This window comes from Orycteropus afer, unplaced genomic scaffold (assembly GCF_000298275.1).
Source record: "Orycteropus afer afer isolate SDZICR_OR568_19922 unplaced genomic scaffold, OryAfe1.0 scaffold00662, whole genome shotgun sequence".
NCBI lineage: Eukaryota > Metazoa > Chordata > Mammalia > Tubulidentata > Orycteropodidae > Orycteropus > Orycteropus afer.
In genome coordinates, this window is record NW_006922249.1 from 655,352 (window position 1) to 678,009 (window position 22,658).

The 22,658-nt window shown below is 36.5% G+C and overlaps 1 protein-coding gene across 1 annotated transcript in view; it reads left to right on the plus strand.

Moving 5' to 3' along the window:
- The window catches only part of STAU2 (staufen double-stranded RNA binding protein 2), a 395,353-nt gene that overhangs the window by 11,919 nt on the left and 360,776 nt on the right, over nt 1-22,658 (plus strand). Inside the window, exon 2 of the mRNA XM_042783101.1 lies at nt 13,367-13,526. Within this exon, the coding sequence (XP_042639035.1) occupies nt 13,367-13,526 (160 nt within the window). The remainder of the gene's footprint in view (nt 1-13,366; nt 13,527-22,658) is intronic.

The following is a 22,658-nucleotide window of genomic DNA, read 5'->3' on the forward strand; positions in this document are numbered from 1 at the left end:
TCATAGTCGTATAGGCTGCAGATCGGATGGTGTACCAGTCGCTAGGACTAATTGTTTCCATGAATTTTGGTTTTCTTCATTCTTCTTTGCTCTGCATGAGGAGAGACCCATCGTTGCATCTAGATGGCAGCCTGCTAGCTTTTAAGATCCCAGTCGCTACTTGCCAAAGTAGGAGGTGGAACATTGTTTTGTATAGTATGTTACGCCAATTGAGTTCTTACAAGCAATTCTTGAAGGTTCCAATTTCTTTGTCTCTTTGTCAAAGTTTCAGTTTTTCAGTTTTTCTGAAAGTAGTCACCTTAGTGGGTATGAAGTGGTATCTCATTGTAGTTTTGATTTCCATTTCTCTAATGATTAATAATATTGAGCATCATGTGTTTGTTTATTGACTCTTTGTATATCTTCTTTAGAAAAATACCTATTCCTGTCCTTTGCCCATTTTTCAATTAGGCTGTTTTTCTTTTTGTGGTTGAGTTGTAGGAGTTCTTGATATATTTTGAATATTAAGCCCTTACCTGATTCATGGTTCCCAAGTATTTTCTCTTATTCTATAGGTTTTCTCTTCACTTTGTTGATACAGTCGTTTGATGCACACATTTTTAATTTTGATGCAGTCCAATTAATCTATTTCATCTTTTGTTTGTGCTTTTGGTATCATTTCTGAGAATGAATGGTGAAAAATAAGGTCTTGATAAACTGTGTTTTCTTCTAAGAGTTTTATGATTTTATATTTATGTCTGTTTTGAGTAAATTTTTGTATATGGTGTGAGATATGTGTCCAACTTTATTGTTTTGCATGTGGAGATGCAAGTGCCCTACCACCACTTATTAAAAAACTCACTGCTGTCGAGTTGGATCCGACTCCTAGTGACCTCTTCTTGGGTTTCTGAGGCAGTATCACTATGGAAGTAGATTGCCCAGCCTTCCTTCCGAGGAGTGGCTGGTGGGTTTGAACCACCAGCCTTCGGGTTAGCCTTAGGCATTACTCTGCCAGAGCTCCTACCACTTATTAAAGAGATTTTTTTTTTTTTCTCCATTGAATGGACTGGGCACCCTGACAAAATGGTTGACCTTAAATTTATGGATTTATCTCAGGATTTTCAGTTTCTATTCCATTGGTGTATATGTATATCTTTTTTACTAACTAGACTATTTTGATTACAGTAGCTTTATAGTAGGTTTTTAAATTGTGACATGTCCTCCTACTTTGTTCTTCTTTTTCAAGATTTTGGCTGCTTTGGGCCCCTTGTAACTCCATATGAATTTGAGAATTGGCTAATAATAAGTTCATAATACTAATTTATGAATGCAAGATGTCTTTTATTTTGATCTTTAATAATGGTTCAGCATTTTAGTTTTCAGTGTCAAGTCTTTCGCCTCTCTACTTATATTTATCCCTAGGTATTTTATTCTTTAGATGCTATTGTAAATGGAATTGTTTTCTTAATTTCCTTTTCAGCCTGTTTGTTGTTGATGTATAGAAATGTACTGATTTTTGTGTATTGATCTTATAACCTACAGTGTTACTGAATTTATTATGGCAACTTTTGAAATATGCCATAAATAAAAATTATTATTATTGTTTGCTTTGTCCCCTTTTGTTTTTCTGCTCACTCTTTAATTGAACTCTGAAACAATTTAGTATATGTTGCATTAATGTGAATCGTTAAAACATTGCCGTACCTCCTAGGTATCTGTGTATGGTTATTTATTTTTCTGTGGATTGTCAGTTCCTTCAGTGCAGCTTTGACTTCTAACTTCAGTACCGTTGGTTCTTGATCATATGCCACCTCTTGAAATGGATGAAGATCTACCAGTTCTTTTTGGTACAGTGACTCTGTGTATTCCTTCCATCTTCTTTTGATGTTTCCTGCATCATTCAATATTTTGCTTTATAGAATCTTTCAGTATTGCAACTCAAGGCTTGTTTTTTTTTCTCAAATCTCAAAAAGGGCTGTTATAATTCAAAATATAAGGAAGAGAGCCAGGAATGGCATAAAATAATATTTTCCCCTCATTTATTTCCCTATTTTGAGAGTTGTCAATACACATGATTACATGTTAATAAATGCTAAGAAAGCTACACTGGTTCCAACACGTTGAAAATTTTTGTTTGGCGTGGCTATCTCTGAGAGAGAGAAAGCATCATACAGGGCCTTGAAACCAAGTAATCTTTCATCCTTTCTTTTTTTAATCCTGGCTAGATTTGCCAGTTTGGATCTTTGCCCTATAACCAGCTTGTGTGGCCTTTAGCAACTAATTCAAAGTCTCAGTTTTTTCATCTGTAAAATGAAAAACACAAAACTTGTTCTAATGTGGTATAGTGGAATGGTTATTTGTAAATTTTTAAGACGTATGTTTATGATGTTGTTGTTGTTGTTGTTATGTGCCGTCAAGTCGGCCCCGACTCATAGCGACCCCTCCTTGGGTTTCCGAGGCAGTATCACTACGGAAGTAGGATTGCCCAACCTTCCTTCCGAGGAGTGGCTGGTGGGTTTGAACCTCCAGGCATCTGGTGAGCAGTCAAGTGCCTTAGCCACTATGCTACCAGAGCTCCCATGTTTATGATGGAGGTTCTTAAATAGTTATATCATTGTTAATAGTATATAGGATTTTAAGAAAGCCCTTGCTAAAATATCTGTTATTTATTATGTGACAGATGCAATTGCATTGCTGGAAATATGTCAATAAATATTTAAAAAAGCTTATCTTACCCTTAGGAGCTGTCTCCTGACATTCATTATAAAGCCTACCAACTTCTCAAGATTTTTATTTTTAGTTATTCTGAAAAATTTCAAACATTCACAAAGATAGAATCAACAATTAGCAATATTTTATCATCCCCCCACTGAAATCTTGTAAAGAATATGTCAGTTTACCTTTGAGTGCTTTCATGTGCATCACTAACTCATAAGGACCTTCAAAATCACATTTTAAAAAACCTACCTTCCGTGCCTGGGAGCTCTGGTGGCACAGTGCCTAAGGCATTTGACTGCTACCTAGATGGCTGGCAGTTCAAACCCACCACCACTCCTCGGAAGGAAGATTGGGGAATCTACTTCTGTACAGATACCGCCTCAGAAACCCAAGGAGGGGCCTCTATAAGTTGAATCGACTCATTGGCAGCGAGTTTGTTTTTGGTACCTTCTATGCCGTTATCAAGGAGCTCTGGCAGCATAGTGCCTAAGGCACTTGACTACTCACCAGAAGGCTGGCGGTTCAAACCCACCAGCCACTCCTTGGAAGCAAGGTTGGGCAATCCTACTTCCGTAGTGATACTGCCTTGGAAACCCAAGGAGGGGTCGCTATGAGTCGGGGCCGACTCGACGGCTAACAACAACAACAACAACAACAACAACAACAACAACATGCCATTATCACACCTAATGAATTAATAATATTTGTATAAAAATTGTTACAAAATATTTAAACACAGCTTTTGCCCATTTAGCAGTTTTCACTTGTATAGTTGAGTGATATCAGTTACATTAATCATGTTGTGCATGAATTAATAATTCTTACTATCATCTGATGCCTGGTACATAGTTATTGCTGGGATTTTAAATAGAATTGCCTTGAATCTATAGATCAATATGGGGAAAATAGCATCTTAATAAAACTGAGTCTCTCAACCCACGTACAGGGTAAATATCTCATTTGTGTAGGGTTTTTTATTTATTTTACTTCTGTCAGCAGTATTTTGTAGTTTTCAGAGGATAGATATATCTTTTAGGCTTATCACTAAGTATCTCATATTTCTGATACAGTAAATGGAATTATATTTTAGATTTCAATTTCTGATTGTTTTTCTTTTTCGTCACTGGCACATAGAATAGTTGTTTTTTGTATATTGATCTTTTGTTAGTTGCCATTGAATCTGTTCCAATTCATTGTGACCCCGTGCACAACAGAGGAAACACTGCCTGGTCCTGCACCCTTCTCACAGTTGTTGCTGTGATTGAGCCCATTGCTGTAGCCACTGTGTTAATCCATCTTGTTAAGGGTCTTCCTCTTTTTAATTGATCCTCTACTCTACCCAGCATGGTGTCCTTTTCTAGGGACTACTACCTTATGATGACATGTTCAGAGTACATGAGACAAAGCTTCATCACTCTCACTTCCAGGGAGCAACCTGGCTGTACTTCTAAGACAAGAGTTGTTGGTTCTTCCAGCATTCTATGGTATATTCAATATTCCTTGCTAATACTGTGAATCAAAGGCATCAGTTCTTCTTTGGTCTTCTTTATTCATTGCCCAGCTTTTGCATGCATATGAGACAATTGAAAATGCCATGGCTTGGATCAAGCTCACCTTAGTCATAAAGTGACATCTTTGCTTTTTAACACTTTAAAGAGATCTTTTGCGGCACATTTTCCCTATGCAGTATATCGTCATTTGATTTCTTGAATGCTGCTTCCATGGGCTTTGATTGTGAATCCAAGTAAATGAAATCCTTGATAACTTCAATCTTTTCTTCATTTATCATGATGGTGCTTAATGGTCTGGTTGAGAGGATTTTTGTTTTCTTTATATTGAAGTGTAATCCATACTGAATGCTGTAAGTCTTTGATCTTCATTGGTAAGTGTTTCAAGTCATTTTTGCTTTCAGCAAGCAAGGTTGTGTCAACTGCATGTTCCATGTTATTAATGAGTCTTTTTCCAATCCTGATGACACTTTCTTTTTCAGATGGTTCAGCTTCTTGGATTATTGCTTAGCATACAGATTGAGTGAGTATGAAGATACAACCCTTACGCACACCTTTCTTGATTTTAAACCATGCAGTATCCCTTTGTTGTGTTTAAGTGACTGCCTCTTGGTCTGTGTAAGGCTCCTCATGAACACAATTAAGTGTTCTGGAATTCTCATTCTTTACAATGTTATCCATAGTTATAATCCACATAGTTGAATGACTTTGCGTAGTCAATTATATATAGGTCAACATTTTTTCTGGTATTCTTTGCTTTTAGCCAAGATCCATCTTATGTCAGCAATGGTATCCTTCATTCCAGTCTTCTTGTTAATCTGGCTTGAATTTTTGACAGTTTCCTCTTGAAGTACTGCTGCAACAATTTATTAGAATTATCTTACTTGAAATGTTAATGATACTGTTTGATAATTTTGGCATTCTGTTGGATCATCTTTCTTTGGGATGGACACTAATGTAGATATGTAGAAGTCAGTTCGTCAGTAGATGTCTTCCAAGTTTCTTGGCATAGATTACTGAGCACTTCCGGTGTTGCATCTTTTTTCTGGAAATACCTCACTTGATGCTCCGTCAGTTCCTGTAACCTTGTTTTGCCAGTGCCATCAGTGCTGCTTGGAGTGCTTCCTTCAGTGCCATCAGTTCTTGACCATATGCTCCCTCCTGAAATGTTGAGCATCAGCTAGTTGTTTTTGTACAGTAACTGTATTCCTTCCATCTTCTTTTGATGCTTTCTGTGCCGTTCAATATTTTGCCCATGGAATCTTTCAGTATTGCAATTTGAGGATTGAATTTTTTCTTCAGTTCTTTCAGCTTGAGAATGCCTAATGCGTTCTTCTTTTCTGGTTTTCTAACTCCAAGTCTTTGCATATTTCCTTATAATACTTAGTCTACTTGAGCCACCCTTTGAAATTTTCTGCTCAGCTCTTTAGCTTCATCATTTCTTCCATTTGCTTTATCTACTTTCCATTGAAGAGCAAATTTCAGAGTCTCTTCTGACATCCATTTTGATCTTTATTTTCTTTCCTGTCTTTTTAATGACCTTTCGGTTTCTTGATGTTTAGTGTCTTTGATGTCATCCCACAACTTATGTGGTCTTTTGGTCATTAATTTTCAATGTGTCCAATATATTCTTGAAATGGTGTCTAAATTCAGGTGAGATGTACTCAAGGCTGTACTTTGGCTCTTGTGGACTTGTTTTAATTTTCTTCACCTTCAGTTTGAACTTGCATAGAAACACTTTGATCCATTCCACAGTTGGCCCCTTGCCTGGTTCTGACTATGATACAGAGATTCTCTTCTATATTGTCTCTGTCCACATATGTAACCAGTTTGATTTCTGTGTATCCTGTCCTGGTAAATCCACAGGTATAGTCTCCTCTTATGTTGTTGAAAAAAGGTAATTTCCAATGAATAGTTCATCGACCTTGTAAAATTCTATCATATGATCTTTAGTGTAGTTTGTATTACAAAGACCATATTTTCCAACTGCTGATCCTTCTTTACTTCTGACTTTTCTATTCTAATCACCAAAAATTATCAATACATCTTGATTGCATGGTTGATCAATTTCAGACTTCAGAAGTTGGTAAAAATCTTTAATTTCTTCATCTTTGTCATTAGTGGTTGGTGCATAAATTTGAATAATAGTCATATTAACTTACAGTGATCTTCCTTGTAGGCTATTGATATTAGCCTATCACTGACATCATCGTACTTCAGGGTAATTCTTTCTGATGATCGATGCATTGCTATTCGTCAGTTTATCATTCCTAGCATAGTAGACCATATGCTCGTCCGATTCAAAATGGCCAGTAATAGTCCATTTTATCTCACTAATGCCTAGGTTATCTTTCTTCAAGCATTCCATTTCATTTGTGGCAGCTTCCAATTTTCCTAGGTTCATACTTTGTATGTTCCATGTTCTAAATATTAATGGGTGTTACAAGCTGTTTCTTCTCAGTTTGAGTTATCCTGTATCAGAATATCTAGTGTTTTAAAATCTTGCTAAACTGACTTATTATTCCCAGTAGCCTTTTTCTAGATTCTAGTGGCGCTGTGATGGTGTATTGGTTGGTGTGCTTGGCTACTAACAGAAAGGTCAGTGGTTTGAACCCGCCAGCTGCTCTGCTAGGCAAAGATGTGACAGTATGCTTCTGTAAAGATTTATAGCTTTGGAAACTCATAGGGCAGTTCTGCTCTGTGCGATGGGGTTACTGTGAGTCTGAATCTACTTGATGGCAGTAGGTTTGGATTTTTTTTTTTTTTAATGTCATCTGTTTTAATATAAAGACATCCAATCTGGATATTTTTAATATATTTTCTGATCATACTAGCTAGATTCTTCAGTATAATACCGAGCAGAAGTTGCAGGAGCAAAAATCTGTGTCTGTTTCTGATCTTAAGAAGAAAGTACCCAGGTTTTCACCATTTGTAGATGCGCTTTACCAGGTTGAAGAAATACCTCTTTAGTTGGGTGAGAATTTTTAACATGATAAATGTTGACTCTTGTCCCATGATTCTGCATTGATCAGAGTGGTCATATGTTTTTTTCTGTCTCATGATATGATGAATTACTTTGGCTAACACAAATGGGGAACCATCCTTTGCATTCCTGGAATAAAACACTTGGTTATGTGTTAATTCCTTTTCTATAGTGTTAGATTTTATTTCTTAATATTTTGTTGAGGGCTTTCATGTTATATTTTATGAGAGATACTGATATATTTTTTTGTCTTAGTAGTATCTTAAAGAGCCCTGGTGGCTCAGTGGTTAAGCACTCTGCTGCTAACAGAAAGGTTGGTGATTCAGTCCCACTCAGTGGCACTGTGGGAGTAGGACTTGGTGATCTGCTTCTGTAAAGATCACAGCCTAGACAGAGGGGAGCATGCCCATGACCATGTATAGGGTTGACAGATGATGTTTCTACTTAAGTATTTGTACATGCTGTAAGAATGTCCGGGTGTATAGTAGAGCTGAAAAGTGTTATGGTGGCTTCTTGGCTACAGCCAGCTACCCTGAGGTAGAGTAGTTGGACCTGTAGGCTTGGGACCATGGTTGCAGGGGACATCAAGCTCATTTGGCATAACATACTACACAAAAAATGTTCTACATCCTACTTTGGTGAGTAGTGACTGGGGTCTTAAAAGCTTGCAAGTGGCCATCTAGATGCAGTGATGGATCTCTCCTCATCCAGAGCAAAGAAGAATGAAGAAAACCAAAGACACATGGAAACAATTAGTCCATGGGACTAGTAGACCATGTGATCCTCAGCCTCTATGACCATGAGAACAGAAGAACTTGATGGTGCCTGGCTACCACTGTCAACCACTCTGAGGGAGATCAGTGCAGAAGTGGGAGAATAATGGATAGAGTGGGAGAATAATGTGGAATAAAACAGAATCATAAAAAAAGGACAAGGTTTGCTGGTCTGATAGAGCCTGGTGAAACCCCTGAGATTATGGCCCTTAGTTATCTGGAACTGAACTGACTCCTGTGGCTTCCAGCCAAACAGTAGACAGGCATATGGTGTGAAGATTTACGTCAGTTAGATACACTCCTTGGAACAGTCACTCATGGGAGAACAGAAGGGCAGTGTTTGCACAGGAATATAGCTTGGGGGGTGGGAATGCGTAGGAAAGAAGGACACAGGGAAGAGGTAACTACAGGAAGGAAGTGGGAAGAGAGCTGTAACATTTTGGGGAATTGTGGGCAATGTCATGAAATATGTATGAACTGCTGTATGGAAAATGAATTTGCTCTGTAAACTTTCACCCAAATCACAATAAAAATTAAAACAGAGCAAAATACATTTACAGCCTAGAAAACCCTAAGAGGCAGTTCTACTCTGTCACGTGGGGTTGCTATGAGTTGAAATTGACTTGATAGTGCAAAACAACAAGTGGTTTCTTTATCAGTTTTTAATATCAAGGTAATAATACTGGCTTCATAGAATAAATGGGACCTTATTCCCTTTTCTTCATTTTCTTGGTAGAGTTCTATAGAGTTGGTATTTCTTCCATAAATATTTAGTAGAATTCATTGAAGCCATCTGAGCCTAAAATTTTCATTGTGGAAGGGTTTTTAAATACAAATTAAGTGTCTTTAATATATGCAGGGCTATTCAGGTTACCTGTTAGTGGGTGGGCTGTGGTAATTTGTATCTTTCAAGGAATTTAAGCTTTTCAGTTTATTTGCATAAAGTTAAAAATATTCCTGTATTTTTAATTCCTGTAGACTGTATAAGTGATGTCACCTCCCTCATTCTTGATATTGGTAATTTATATTTTCTTTGATCACTGGCTAGAGATTTACCAGAGAACCAGCTTTTGGTTTTATTGAATTTTTTTTCTTCTTTATTGTTTTTATTTTATTGCAGTCTGCTTTGATTTTTATTACGTTGGGGTTAATTTCTTTAGATGGATGCCAAAATCATTTATTTGAGACCGTTCTTCTTTTCTAGTGCAGGCATTTAGTGCTACAAATTTTCCCTTAAGATGTTTTAGCAGCATCTTCTGTTAATGTTGTGTTTTCATTTTCATTTAATTTAAAATACTTTTATAATTTCCCTTTTGATTTCTTTTTATAACCCTGGGTTATTGAGAGATCTGTTATTTTCTGTTACTGGCTTTTAATTTAATCTATGTGGTCAGAAATTTGTATGACTTAAATCTTTTGAATTTATTGAGATTTGTTTTATGGCCCAGAATATGATCTTTTTTGGGTAAATGTTCCATGTGAATTTGAGAATAAAGGTATGTTTGCTCTTCTTGGGTGGAGTGTCCTAAAAATCATAATTACATCAACTTGGTTGATACTGTTGTTCATGTCTACTCTGTCTTCGGTGATGGACTGTCTACTTATATCAAGAATTGAGAGAAGAGTATTGAAATGTCTTGACTTCGTTGTGAACTTTCTATATCTTTTTGAGTTCTATCAGTTTTTGCTTCATATATTTTGAAGCTATACTTTTAGGTGTATAAATGTTTAAGATTATGTCTTTTTGATACCTTGACTCCTTCGCCTTTATGAAATGACTTCCTTCATTGTTCGTAATATTCTTCTCTCTGAAATCTTTGCCTGATGTTAATATAGCCATTCCAGCTTTCCTTTGATTCATGTTGTTGTTAGGTGGCATCAAGTCAGTTCAACTCATTACAACTCTGTGTACAACAGAACAAAACAGTGCCCAGTTGGGTGCCATCCTCACAGTCCTGGTTATACTTGAGCCCATCGTTGCAGCCACTGTGTCAGTCCAGCTTGCTGAGGGTCTTCCATTTTTCAGTCACCCTCCACTTTACCAAGCATGCTATCCTTCTCCAGGGAATGATTCATATTAGCATTATATATATATATATACACACACACACATATATGTATACACACACACACACACACACACATATATATATATACATATATATACACACATATACATATACATATATATACTAATTTTTTTTTTCTATCCTGTTACTGCCTAGGAAACCCAAGGAGGGGTCGCTGTGAGTCAGATCTGACTCACAGCAGTCAGTTTGTTTTTGCCTTTGAAATGCCATTCCATTTTAATTTTCACAACCATTAAAGAGCTGAGAATATTGAGAGTTAGAATGAATAAGTAACTTCCTAGTATTTACATAGTAAATAGGGGGAGGGACACTTAAACTCAGTGTGACTAAAGAATTCCTATTCAGAATTTCTAAACTTTCTATTGAGGGAGCTCTGGTAGCCTAGTGGCTAAGGCACTCGACTGCTAACCAGAAGGCTCGTGGTTCAAACCCACCAGCCACTCCTCAGAAGGAAGATGGGGCAATTTACTTCCGTAGTGATACTGCCTCGGAAACCCAAGGAGGGGTCGCTATGAGTCGGGTCCGACTCGACAGCACATAACAACAACACCACAACAAACTTTTTATTGTGGTGGGGTTCTTAAAATTTTTTTTGAAAAGTAGATGATTGACTTGGAAACCTTTGTTTTTTAAAGAATGTTAATGTTGGTAAGAAGGATGATATGAATGGGAACAGCTTGGTGTTAAGGGTATTACTCAGGATGGTCTTGTGGTAGTTTAGGGAAGAGATATTAACATTCTTCACTAAAACAATGGTACAGAGTATAAAGAGGGTAGGCCAGATCTGAGAGACATTTCTGATACTGAGTTAATAGTTTGATCATTGGTTGCAGGGATTGGTGAGAGAAATATAGAAGACAAGGAAGAGCATGCCAAGATTTCTGGCGTGTGAGACTTGGAAAGTGGTGCCATCTGGATAATTAGGAGGAGGCTAGAAAAATTAGGGCCAGGAGGTAAAATGAAATATTCTTAGTTTATAAAGGCTTAGACTAAGGTGATAAAAGTAGAAATAGAAAGGAACAGTTTTGAGATGTTACTAAGTAAGACTTAGGAAAGCAAGGATAAACTAAGAAGCAATTGAGGTTTTGAGCCTGAATTATCGGAAGAATAACGGACTGAACATTTTGGGGTATGAACTGATTTGGTGGAGAGTGGAGGAGGTGATGTTTTATTTAATTTCATACCTCATGAGTTTGTGGAAATAACAGGTAGGCAATTATATTTATGTGATTGGTGTTTAGGAGAGGTCAGGCCTGGAAAGTATGGAGAGTAAGTTTTACATGCTTTCATTATGTCATCTCAGGATCCGAATCTAATATCCACATGGGTCTTTCTGTTTTCTAACATAAAAAGTATATATGATGTAACACCTTTTTAAGTTTCTCATCTTTGTGGTAAAATTGTTAAAAACCATTAATTTGAAAAAAAAAAAAAAAGGAGCCAGTTATTGGAAAATCATTTAAAATCAGGTAAATACATTAAAGATATTCTTTAGGTTTATATTTTAAACTGAATCATAATAGAAAATTTTATCACTTTTAACTTGTATGTGTTTTCAAATGATTGCAAAGTTTTTTGTTTCCCCTCCTCTATTTTTTAAAATTAGAAACCTATAGGAAAAATTGAAAGTGATACAATGGATACTTGTATATGCAAATTCACTATTTATATATGTGCCACATTTTCTTCATTTATAACTCTTTGTATATAAACATACACTTTTTTCTTGAACAATTTCAGAGCAAATGATATATATCATGGCATTTTACCCTCAAATACTTATGTAACTATCTCTTAAGATCAAAGACATTCTTCTGTGGAACCACAGTGTTATCATTGCTTCAGAAATTAGTCTTGATAATATTATTTAATATATAGCCCATAGTCATATTTTTCCATTTGTCCCCAAAATATCCTTTATAGTTTTTTTTCCCCTTAAAGATGGCGAAATATATGGCCAACTTTATTTTTGTTTGTGCAATTTTTTTAAAAAAAATAATTTTTTGTATCTTGGGTGAAATTTTACAAAGCTGATTCATTTTATCTTCAACAGTTTGTACACATTTTGTTTCCTTCATAGGTTTATTTTTTACCCCCCCTTTTCTAACGAATCCCATTATGGATCATGCATTACATTTATCTGTCATGTCTTTTAATTTCTCTTTCATTTTCTTTAATCTATAACCTCCAGTTCTTTTGTTTTTAGCTTTTTCTTTTCATCACATTGACATTTTTTGGAGTGTAAGCCAGGTGTCTCAGAATATTCCACGATCTCGATGTATCTGATTGTTACCCTGTGATTAGATTCAGAGTACCTCATAGTTGATACTGTGTGCATGATACCAGGTTGTCTGATTATTGGTGATGCTAACTTTGGTCACTCAGTTGAAGTGTTTTCTGACTCCTTCCTGCAGAAATACTTTCCTTCCTTGGTAATTATTAAATATTTTAACAATTTGTATTCTTAGAAATTAGTAAGCATTTGGTGGAGTAAAACTGTGGATTATGTGTACATATGTATCCTGATATTTTGGGCTCATAAAGAAATAGGGTGTCAACAGAATGTAGGTTGTGTGAGGGGGTACAGGGTGTATGAAATGAAGACGGACAGATAGAGCCTTTGTATGGTGCCAAAATGGGGAAAACTGAAGGTTTTAAAACTTGTACTGGTGGGGGTGATAATACTGGGTTTGAATATTAAAGATTTTAGCAGGAATCATCTGGGAGATTATTATGTATGAACAAAAAGGGGTGAAACGCTAGATCCAATGCAGTATAAGAGGCAGAGAGAAAATGAGACAGATGTGAGAAATATTTATGAGGTTAAAATGACAGAATTTGGTGACTGGTTAAGTGTTGGTAGTGGAAGGCTGAGAGAGTTTCTTGGTCACAGAGTATTTAATAGGATTGCCAGTCTCATTGACTAGAATGTGCCAAGTATACAGTTTAAGAAATTAGATTTTTGGAAAGTGATTTTCTGATACTGCCTTTTGCTTGTTACAGTTTTTGTTTGTATTCCTTGTACTTATTCTACTTTTTTGAAGACTATTTCAATGACATAAACAGTATAATTTGTTTTAGGGAAGAGATTTCCTCTTGATTTATTCTGCTCAAAATGTACACTTGGAGCTATTAAGCCTTGAATAGGCAGAAGGGAATTCGTGCATTAGGTAGAATTGGAAGGATTTTTAGAGTAAATGATCTCTCAGTTCATTGGTAGTTCTAAAATTTTGATTCTGTGATGTGTTTAATTTTCATACATTTTATTTCCTGAAAAATTGTAATGTTTTCTTTGTCTATTTGTGTTTTCCTAAGATGTTCTCAGTGCAGCTGAGTCTTGGTGAGCAGACATGGGAATCCGAAGGGAGCAGTATAAAGAAGGCCCAACAAGCAGTTGCTAATAAAGCTTTGACAGAATCTACACTTCCCAAACCAGTTCAGAAACCACCCAAAAGTAATGTTAATAATAACCCAGGTATGGCACTGACTTACTTCCTTCTACTGTGCTGTGGTACGCTGTCCGTGCTGTTCTCTGTGTGGAGAGTAACCTTCGTTTCATTTACAGCAGGCTAGATATGTAGTCAACAGGTATTAGTAGAGCAGAAAATTGAGAGCTGAATAATAACTGAAGGTAAGAGAATGAAGAAGGTAATTGTAATTATTTAAAAAAATTATTTAGTGGGTACTATAAATGTACATTATTTATTCCCCCTCCCCCAGCTTTATCTTTATTATGGGACTCCTCAGAGACTTTAATATGTAAATATACATTGTGCCTTACTTTCCCAATGCTGGCATAGCAACAGTACCACAGGTGGGTGGCTGTCTTTCTTTTTTTCACCTGGGAAGCTTTAAAGAGTAGAAATTGGTTTTCTCCTACTTCTGGAAATCAGAGCTAAGTGAAGGTCCTTTATCTCTCAGCCTCTGGTAGCTGCCGGCAGTTCTTGACATTCTTGTGCTTATAGATGCAACTCTATGGCATCTGTCTTCCCTTCAGTATTTACTCTTTAAATAAGTTGGCAGAAACATATTTGATACAAACCTTAGAAATTACACCAGATTGTTTCTAAAGATAAAAATTGTCAATTTCTTTTATTAAATACATAATATATAATTTTAATAATTAAAATAATTATCCTTTATTTTAATTTAATAAAAAATATTTATAAACTTAGCCATGAGCATTTTATTATTATTTTGGTTATTTGTATAAAATTTTAGGAATGATTGATACTCAATTTAGAAAATTTATATGAAGTTTATAAAGAAATCCACAAATCAATAAACCACCTACCTGTGTGCAAAATATTGCTAAGTAAATGATCGTTCTAATTTTAAGCTTCTAAAAAATAACTAAGAAAAAAAAGTTTGTGTGCAGTATCAATAATACTTCATGTTCATTTGTCTGTTGGGAACAGATAATTGACTGTAATTGAACATTGTGGCCTGTGCTGAACATAGTGTATTAGTGATAAAATCAGGTTAATAAAGTCCCTGTAAGTTTAGTAACAACCATACATCCATTTACTCACTTGTTAATTAACTTATTAATTTAGGTGGTTACCTTCTGACCAGTATTGCCTTGAGCATTTTTGTGATAGATTAAAAAAAAGACATTGTGCCTGCCAACAATAATTCTATAATCTAATTATAGTCCCCATGCTTATTCTCATAATTGAATCAAATAGACATTTATTTCTTTTTATATTTGACATGATATGTGCTAGGTAGACATAGTCTAGTCTTTCAAATTCCAGAACTCCATGGCTTTCCTATTACTAGTTCCTTTATTTCTGTTCAACTGATTCCAGTATATATTTTTAATATAAATAAGCCAAAATATTGTTAAAATAAAGGGGGGAAAAAAACACAATTCAGTTTGAGGTTAAGAGGCTGTCTGCTTTAAAACTTCTTCAGATTATTGGTTGATCATTAGCACCTCAGCACCGTCAATATTTATTAATCACTTGCTTTTATTTATGTGGATTCCCTGTGTGGTGCAAATGATTAACATGCTTGGCTGTTAACTGAAAGGGTGGAGGTTTGCGTCTACCCAGAGGTGTCTTGGAAGAAGGACCTGGCAATCTACTTCCTGAAAACACTATGTAGCACAATAGCGTGTCTACTCTGACAGACCTGGGGTCACCATGAGTTGGAATTGACTGATGGTAATTGGTATGTTTATATATTTAAGAGCTATAAGACACTGTCCTTTTCTGTAAGGATTTTTTAGTGTTATACATAAACATACCACTTGATGGTAAAGATAACCTACCAAGTAAATAATAAATGCCATGAGTATTATAGGTAATAATAAACATGGATTGAAGTAGTTTAGGTTAAGTATGGGTTTTGAATGGAGAATGGGCAGGTATAGAAAAGAAGAAAGAACGTTTTAGGCTGAGGGACTTTTGTAAGGAAACACATTCAATTGGCATATAGACAATGGGTTTGGTTAAAAAACTGTTTTTGTAGATAGTTTTTAAATAGAGCAGATGATTGAGTAGTAAGAGATAATGGAGATGCAGGTACGGACTGGATTGTGATAACACCTGAATGCCAGTGTTAGGAGATTGAATTGTGTCTGTAGTTTGAAGGAATTGTTTAATATTTATGAGCAGGTGGGTGATGTGCCTTTTAGGAAGTTCAGTTTGACAAGTGAATGGAAGAGACCAAAAACCAAAACTCACAGCCATCGAGTTGACTTCGACTCATAACGACCCCTCCTTGGGTTTCCAAGGCAGTATCTCTATGGAAGTAGATTGCCTAGTCTTCCTTCCGAGGAGTGGCTAGTGGGTTTGAACCACCAACCTTCTGGTTAGCAGTCAAATGCCTTAGGCACCACCCCACCAGAGTTCCTGAATGGAAGCAGGAAGATACTAAAAGTAAGGAAACAATTGGCATAGTTTATGGGTGAGGAAAGAAGGAAAGAAAGTCTCATGCATTCAGTAGTATGCCCCACACTATGCTGGAGTATTGGGAGTGGCAGTGGGAAGGGATCTGAAGGACAGTGTTACCTGTCTGAGGTTGAAGCCTTGCTGGGGAGTAAGCTCTTCATGGCATATAGTGGAAGGCAAGAGCAGGGTGTGCTGAGCTCTGGGTCAAGTCCACATTTAGAGGATTATAAGCAAACCAAACCAAATTCACTGCTGATTCCAACTAATAGGGAACCCCGTTGGATTTCCAAGGCTGTAAATCTTTACGGAAGTAGATCGCCCCATCTTCCGTCCATGGAGCAGCTGGTGGGTTTGAACCGGTGACCTTTCTGGTTAGCAGCCAAGTGCCTTATCCACTGTGCCACTGGGAAATAAACCAGCAAAGGAGTTAGAGCAAGGAAACAGGAAAGAGTCTGAAAGGCCAATAGAGGTAAGAATTGCCACTGTTGAATGTTGCAGTGAGCAGAGAGAATAAATAGAGTTTTTAGGGTAAACTTTTTTTTTTTTAAATTGTGATTTGGGTGAAAGTTTGCAGAGCAAATTCACTTCCATACAGCAGTTCATATGCACTTTATCTCATGACATTTACTACAATTTACCACAATGCAACAGCTCCCCTTCCACTTCCTCCCGATAGTTACCTCTTCTTAGGGTAAACTTTTAAAATAAAGTATAATACTATGTACAGACCAGTGTACAAATTACAAATGAAGAGCTTAATGAAATTTTACACTATGAACACACTTATTTAGTTACTCTAATGAGCATAGATGCCACAGAAAGCTTTCCTCATGCCTCTTCTGGTGGTTAACAATTGCAAAGGAAAACATTATTCTGATTTCTCATCGTAGTTTTGCCAGCTTGATGAGATCATACAGTATGTTCTTGTGAGAGCTTGTTTATCTCAATAATATATTTATGAGATTCATCCATGTTATGTCTAACAGCATAATGTTTCATTGCATGAATATACCATAATTTATTTATTTATTGTACTCTTGACAGATAATTTGGATTGTTTCCACTTTGAGGCTATTAGAAATAATACTGCTGTGAATATTCTTGTATGCAGTACATTTCTGTTGGGACTATAACTGGAAATGGAAGTGATGGGTCATAGGTTATGCATATGTTTAGAATTAACACATATTAATCACACAATATCAACTTACCCTCACACTAAAAAAAAAAGTGAGAAATCAGACTCACTGCTATCATGTCGGATCTGACTCATAGCGACCCCTCTTTGGGTTTCTGAGGCGGTATCACTACAGAAGTAGATTGCCCAACCTTCCTTCTGAGGAGTGGCTGGTAGGTTTGAACCGCCAGCCTTCTGGTTAGCAGTCAAATGCCTTAGGCACTACACCACCAGACTTTCCACCCTCACACTAGCAGTATATAAAAGTTCTCTACTTCCTTGTCAACATTTGTTGTTGTTGTTATGTGCCATCAAGTCAGACTCAACTCCTAGCGACCCCTCCTTGGGTTTCCGAGGCAGTATCACTACAGAAGTAGATTGCCCAACCTTCCTTCCGAGGCGTGGCTGGTGGGTTTGAACCGCCAGCCTTCTGGTTAGTGGTTAAGTGCCTTAGGCACTACGCTACCAGAGCTCCCTGTCAACATTTAGTACTGCAGTTTTCAAAAATTTTGGCTATTTTGCTGGTGGCATAGTAGTAATTCACTGTGGTTTTAATTTGTATTACTGTAAGAACTCATGAAGGTGAGTACCTTTTCACATGGTTATTCGCATTAGGATATCCTCTATTATAAAATACTGGTTGAAATATTTTGCCCACTTATAAAAACCTACGTTGTCTGTTTTCTATTTTTTATTGACTTGTAGTGTTCCTATGTATTCTGAATTTATATCTTCTGTCATTTGACTGGTAACCAGAGGCTGGTGGTTCAAACCCACCAGCCACTCCTTGGAAGGAGGACTGGATTCTTACTTCCATAGTGATACCACCTCAGAAACCCAAGGAGGAGGGGTCGCTATGAGTCGGAATCAACTCGATGGCAGTGAGTTTTTTGTCAGATGCATATATTGCAAGTATCTTTTCCCATGTTCCTAATAGTGGGTTTTGTTAATAGAAATTCTTCATTTTAATAAAAGGAAGTCTTTTCCCTTGGTTAGTGCTTTTTTCCCCTTGGTTAATGTATACTGTTTAAGACATCTTTGCCTTCCACAAGGATATGAAGATAACCTCTTATATTATTTTCCTAGAGGCTCTTTTTTATCTTTGACATTTATTTCTACAGTTGGTCAGGAATTGAATTTTATGTATAATGTGAGGCAGAGTTAAAGACTTTCTTTTTTTTGAACATGTGGACATTCAGTTAATCCACACCACTGATTTAAAAGACAATCCTTTCTCCTCTGCACTTCAATGGCATCTTTGTTACAAACCACGTGACCATGTATAATATGTCTGTAAACCAGGTGAGTGATATTGAGGACTGAGGCAGTAGTGGAGGAGGAGAGAGCCAATGCTTGCTTCATAGTGAGTAGATGGGTTTTAAATAGTGATAATATCCTAGGAAGGAGTTAAATTCATTTATATCATTGTTAAGGAGCCCTGGAAACTCTCTACTGCTAACAGAAAAGTCAGCAGTTCGAACCTATCAAATACTCTGCAGGAGAAAGATGTGAGGGTCTTCTTCTGTAAAAATTACACTAATAGTATAGAAAAGTTCTCTAAAGATTACAGCCTTGGAAACCCTACAGAGTAGAACTGCCATCAAGAATCAACTTGATGGTAGTGGGTTTGTTTTTTGGTTATAGCGTGGTTAAAGAACCCTGGTGGCATAATGATTAAGCACATGACTGCTAACTGAAAAGATTGGCAGTTTGAATCCACCCAGCGGGTCCATAGGAGAAAGACCTGGCTGGTCTGTTCCAAAAAAATTACAGTCTAGCAAATCCTATGGGGACATTTCTGCTCTGTCACATGGAGTCTCTTTAAGTCAAAAATTAGATAGGTGGCATCTAACAGCCATGGCCTATCATGGCTTACTCTGCCAGTTAATTAGGAATATATCAATGGGTGTTTTTCTCTCTCCCTCCTTTGATTTGTTTTAATTTTTTTAGGGAGGAAATAATTTCAGATTTACGTAAAATTTGTAGAAATATGCACAGCTTTCACCCAGATTTCCCGGTGATTACCATTTCTGAACCATGTGAGAATCAGTTTTAGATAGGATACCACTTCACATCCATGAGCACTCTTCTATCAAGGAGTGAACATTGGTAGGTGTGAAGACTTAATCCACACATCCCATTCACATTTCACTGATTGTCCCAATAAGGTCCTTTAAAGGTCCAGGGTCTAATTAGGGTCACATGTTACATGTAATTATCATGTCTCTTTTATGCTACTTTAGTTTGAAATTGTTCCTCAGTGTTACTTTTCTTTTATGATCTTGACATTTTGAAAAAGTACACCTCATATATGTTCTGGTTACCTAGTGACGCTCTGACAAGAATATACCACAAATGGGATGGGCTTAACAAACAGGAGTTTATTCTTACAATTTGGAGGCTTTAAGTCCAAGTTTAAAGTGCCAGGATCTAGGGGCTGGGGAAAGCCCCTTGACCTTGGGCTTCAGCTTGCCTTTTGCTCTGGCCCACCGAAACTAGAGGCATCTCTTCACTCAGGCGGTACTGGCTGCTGAGGCTAACAAGCCCAAGGTCGACAAATAAAATGGCACAGTCCCGATGTTACCAAACCACATGGCAGGCCGTTAATTCAAGTCCATTGAAAGTCCCAAGGTCGGCAGAGCATGGCAGGCTGGTGAACAGTGACATGGTTCAAGCATGCCATCAGCTAGAGACTATCCTCAAGACTTCTTAGATAAAGGAAGCAGACCACATCCCAAAAGCAGCTACAGCTGCTTGTGGTAGATCTCACCATGGAGCTAATTGCCAGTCTCATCATGGGGAGTGACTACCATTAGCTGCACAGCCACTCAACCAGGCCCAGCCAAGTTGACATACAAATTTAACTACCACAACACATTTTGTAGATACTCCTCCATTGAGCTTGTCTGGTGTTGCCTTTTGATTTATACATTTTTATTCCTCAGAAGTGACCCAGGCTCATTTCTGTGCTTCCTGTCAGGAGACACCCATACTTATTTTTCCCATTTATGATGGCTTTTATCACTTGGTGAAGAATGTGCCTGCCAGGTTTCTGTACTGTAAAGTTAATTCATAAGTATGTTTTATTTATTAAATAATGAATAAACATTTTCTGAAGTGATACTTTAAGTCTGTGTAAATACTCTGTTCCTCATTGAACTTTTACCCACCAGATTTAGCAACCACTGATAATTCTTACATCAGTGATTAGTTTCACAGTTCTCAAAGGATGATTTCCTAACTCCAGATTTTTTTTTAGATTTATTAATTGGTATTTTACCCTGAGGTAGAGCTTTCTCTTCTTCTGCATTTCTTTGCTTATTTATATCATAGTGGACTCATGGATTCCTATTTTATTTTATGGCTTATAATCTTACTATCATTATTTATTCTGATGCTTAAATTGCCCCAGATTTGGTCAGTGATATAGCCCCTTAAAGTTGGTTCCTGTGTTCTCATTTTTCCCTGTCATCTTTAGATGCTTTTTTTTTTTCTGGCATAATACAGTGTTCCAAAGTCATCTTGTGTTTTCCTTGCCTGAGCCCAGGAACCAGCTGTTTCTCCCAGAAGCCCTGATGGATTGATTAATCAGTTCATTCTTTCAGCAAATGCTTATTGAGTGAGTCCTGTGTACTAGGGGCTTTTCTAACTTCCTGCAAAGCTGTTTTTTCACATGTTAGTAATGAATTGTCCCTTGAAAATTGTGTGTGCCATTTTTCTTTGACTTGTCACATGGAGGAATCCAAAATTGTTGTTATACACACACACACACACACACACACTTATATACCTACTTCATAGGCCTTTTCATATTTATCACTGATAAATATAGAAATTTCCTTGAATATATCCAATAACCACTAAAAATTGAGTATGCGTTTACAGTGTCAACTCTGTAGCCTTATAATATATGAGGGTGCCTTTGTAATGATTATCTTTTGTAACCCTAGTGCAACTCTCTCATGCTGAAAACAAGGTACTCAGCATTACTTAGAGGCATCTGGTATTTTGAGGTTATTTTGTACATGTTTTCTGTGGAAGCACTAGGATCTGTGTAGGTAATGGGATGTCCATAAGTGGGCATGTCAGCCTAGTTCTATATGAAGCAGTTGAAGAGATATTTTGCTCTGAAAGAGTTGAAACCTTTTCATCATGGCTTATGCTGTCCTGCCTTTCCTTTACAAAGACTGGTTTCTAGCATTTCTTTGAAGAAAAATACTGTATTGTTACTTTCAAATGAGGAATTTACATGAATTTATTTATTTATTTAAATGATCTGAATACAAGATTTTTACTCAAAAATCCAGTTAATAATACAGATTGTAGACATAGTGAATTCTACTAATACATTAAAAATCACCTCACTGGTGTTAAATAAAACGTGTTCATTTCCTGTTAAATACCATACGTTTAATTTTGGGCTGTTTGTGACTGATGGTATGTTTATTGCAAAGTAGATGGAATTCAAAGTGACATAAATCTTGCATAACTAATTAACATGTAATTAACTGAAATCTTTATGAAATAAGGTACATTTAAACTTAAAGGTATAGTTGTTCTTTATTATTAAAAAAGTTTGGACACTTTTTAGGCAGATTCTAAGCCTGTATGACCCAGCAGTTCTACTGCTAGGTATATATATACTCAAGAGAAATAGGTACTTATGTCTACTAAAAGACTTACACAGAAATCTTCAAGGTAGTTTTATTCATAGTAGCCTCAAATTGGGAACAACCCAAATGTCCCATCACAAGCAGAACGAGTGGTATTCAGTGATAAAAATATTTGAAATACTGTTATGTGCAGCAAAATCATTGTTGAGTCATAAAAGCAAGATGGAAAACAGTATGTGTGTATGAAGAATAGGCAAAACTAATCTGTGGTTACTATGGAAGTCAGGATGGATCATTTGGGAGGTGAGTATTGACTGGGAAGAGGCATGAGGGAATTTTCTCAGGGTGAGGAAATGTTTTGTATCTTTAAGCTGAATGGTGGTCACAGGAGTGTTTATGTAGTTGTTCAGTGTGCACTTTTCTTATCCCTCAATAAAAGAAACAAAGATAGAAAGAAAGAGGAAGAAAGGAGGAAAAGAGAATCCCTTTATGTTTGACTTCCCTTTCCTCTGCCATAAGTATATGTATTTAATTAGGGATTTGGACTAATCAAACTTACTATTCAATACGTTAATTTTTCTTTGCTGTTTTCCTATCCTTATCTTTTTTTCCTTTCTCCTCTTTCATCTCCCTTCCCGTTATCTTTCTTTTTCTTCTTAAACTTGATTTAGTTCTTGTTCCCATTTGCTCTTCTGTAGTTTCATATGAATTCCTTGGAAAAAAGACAGAAAATGAATGATTTAGTGACTCTTGCTGGGTTGCTTATAACCTGGATGCCAGGTGTACATTTGTATCGAGTCTACCACCCCATTGCTGGTACTTTATGCCACCCTCAGTTTCTTTACTGTAATAAGTGAATCCATTTTTGTATGTGATATCTGAAATGTATGAAAGACATAATTAAAATAAAATATTATAGA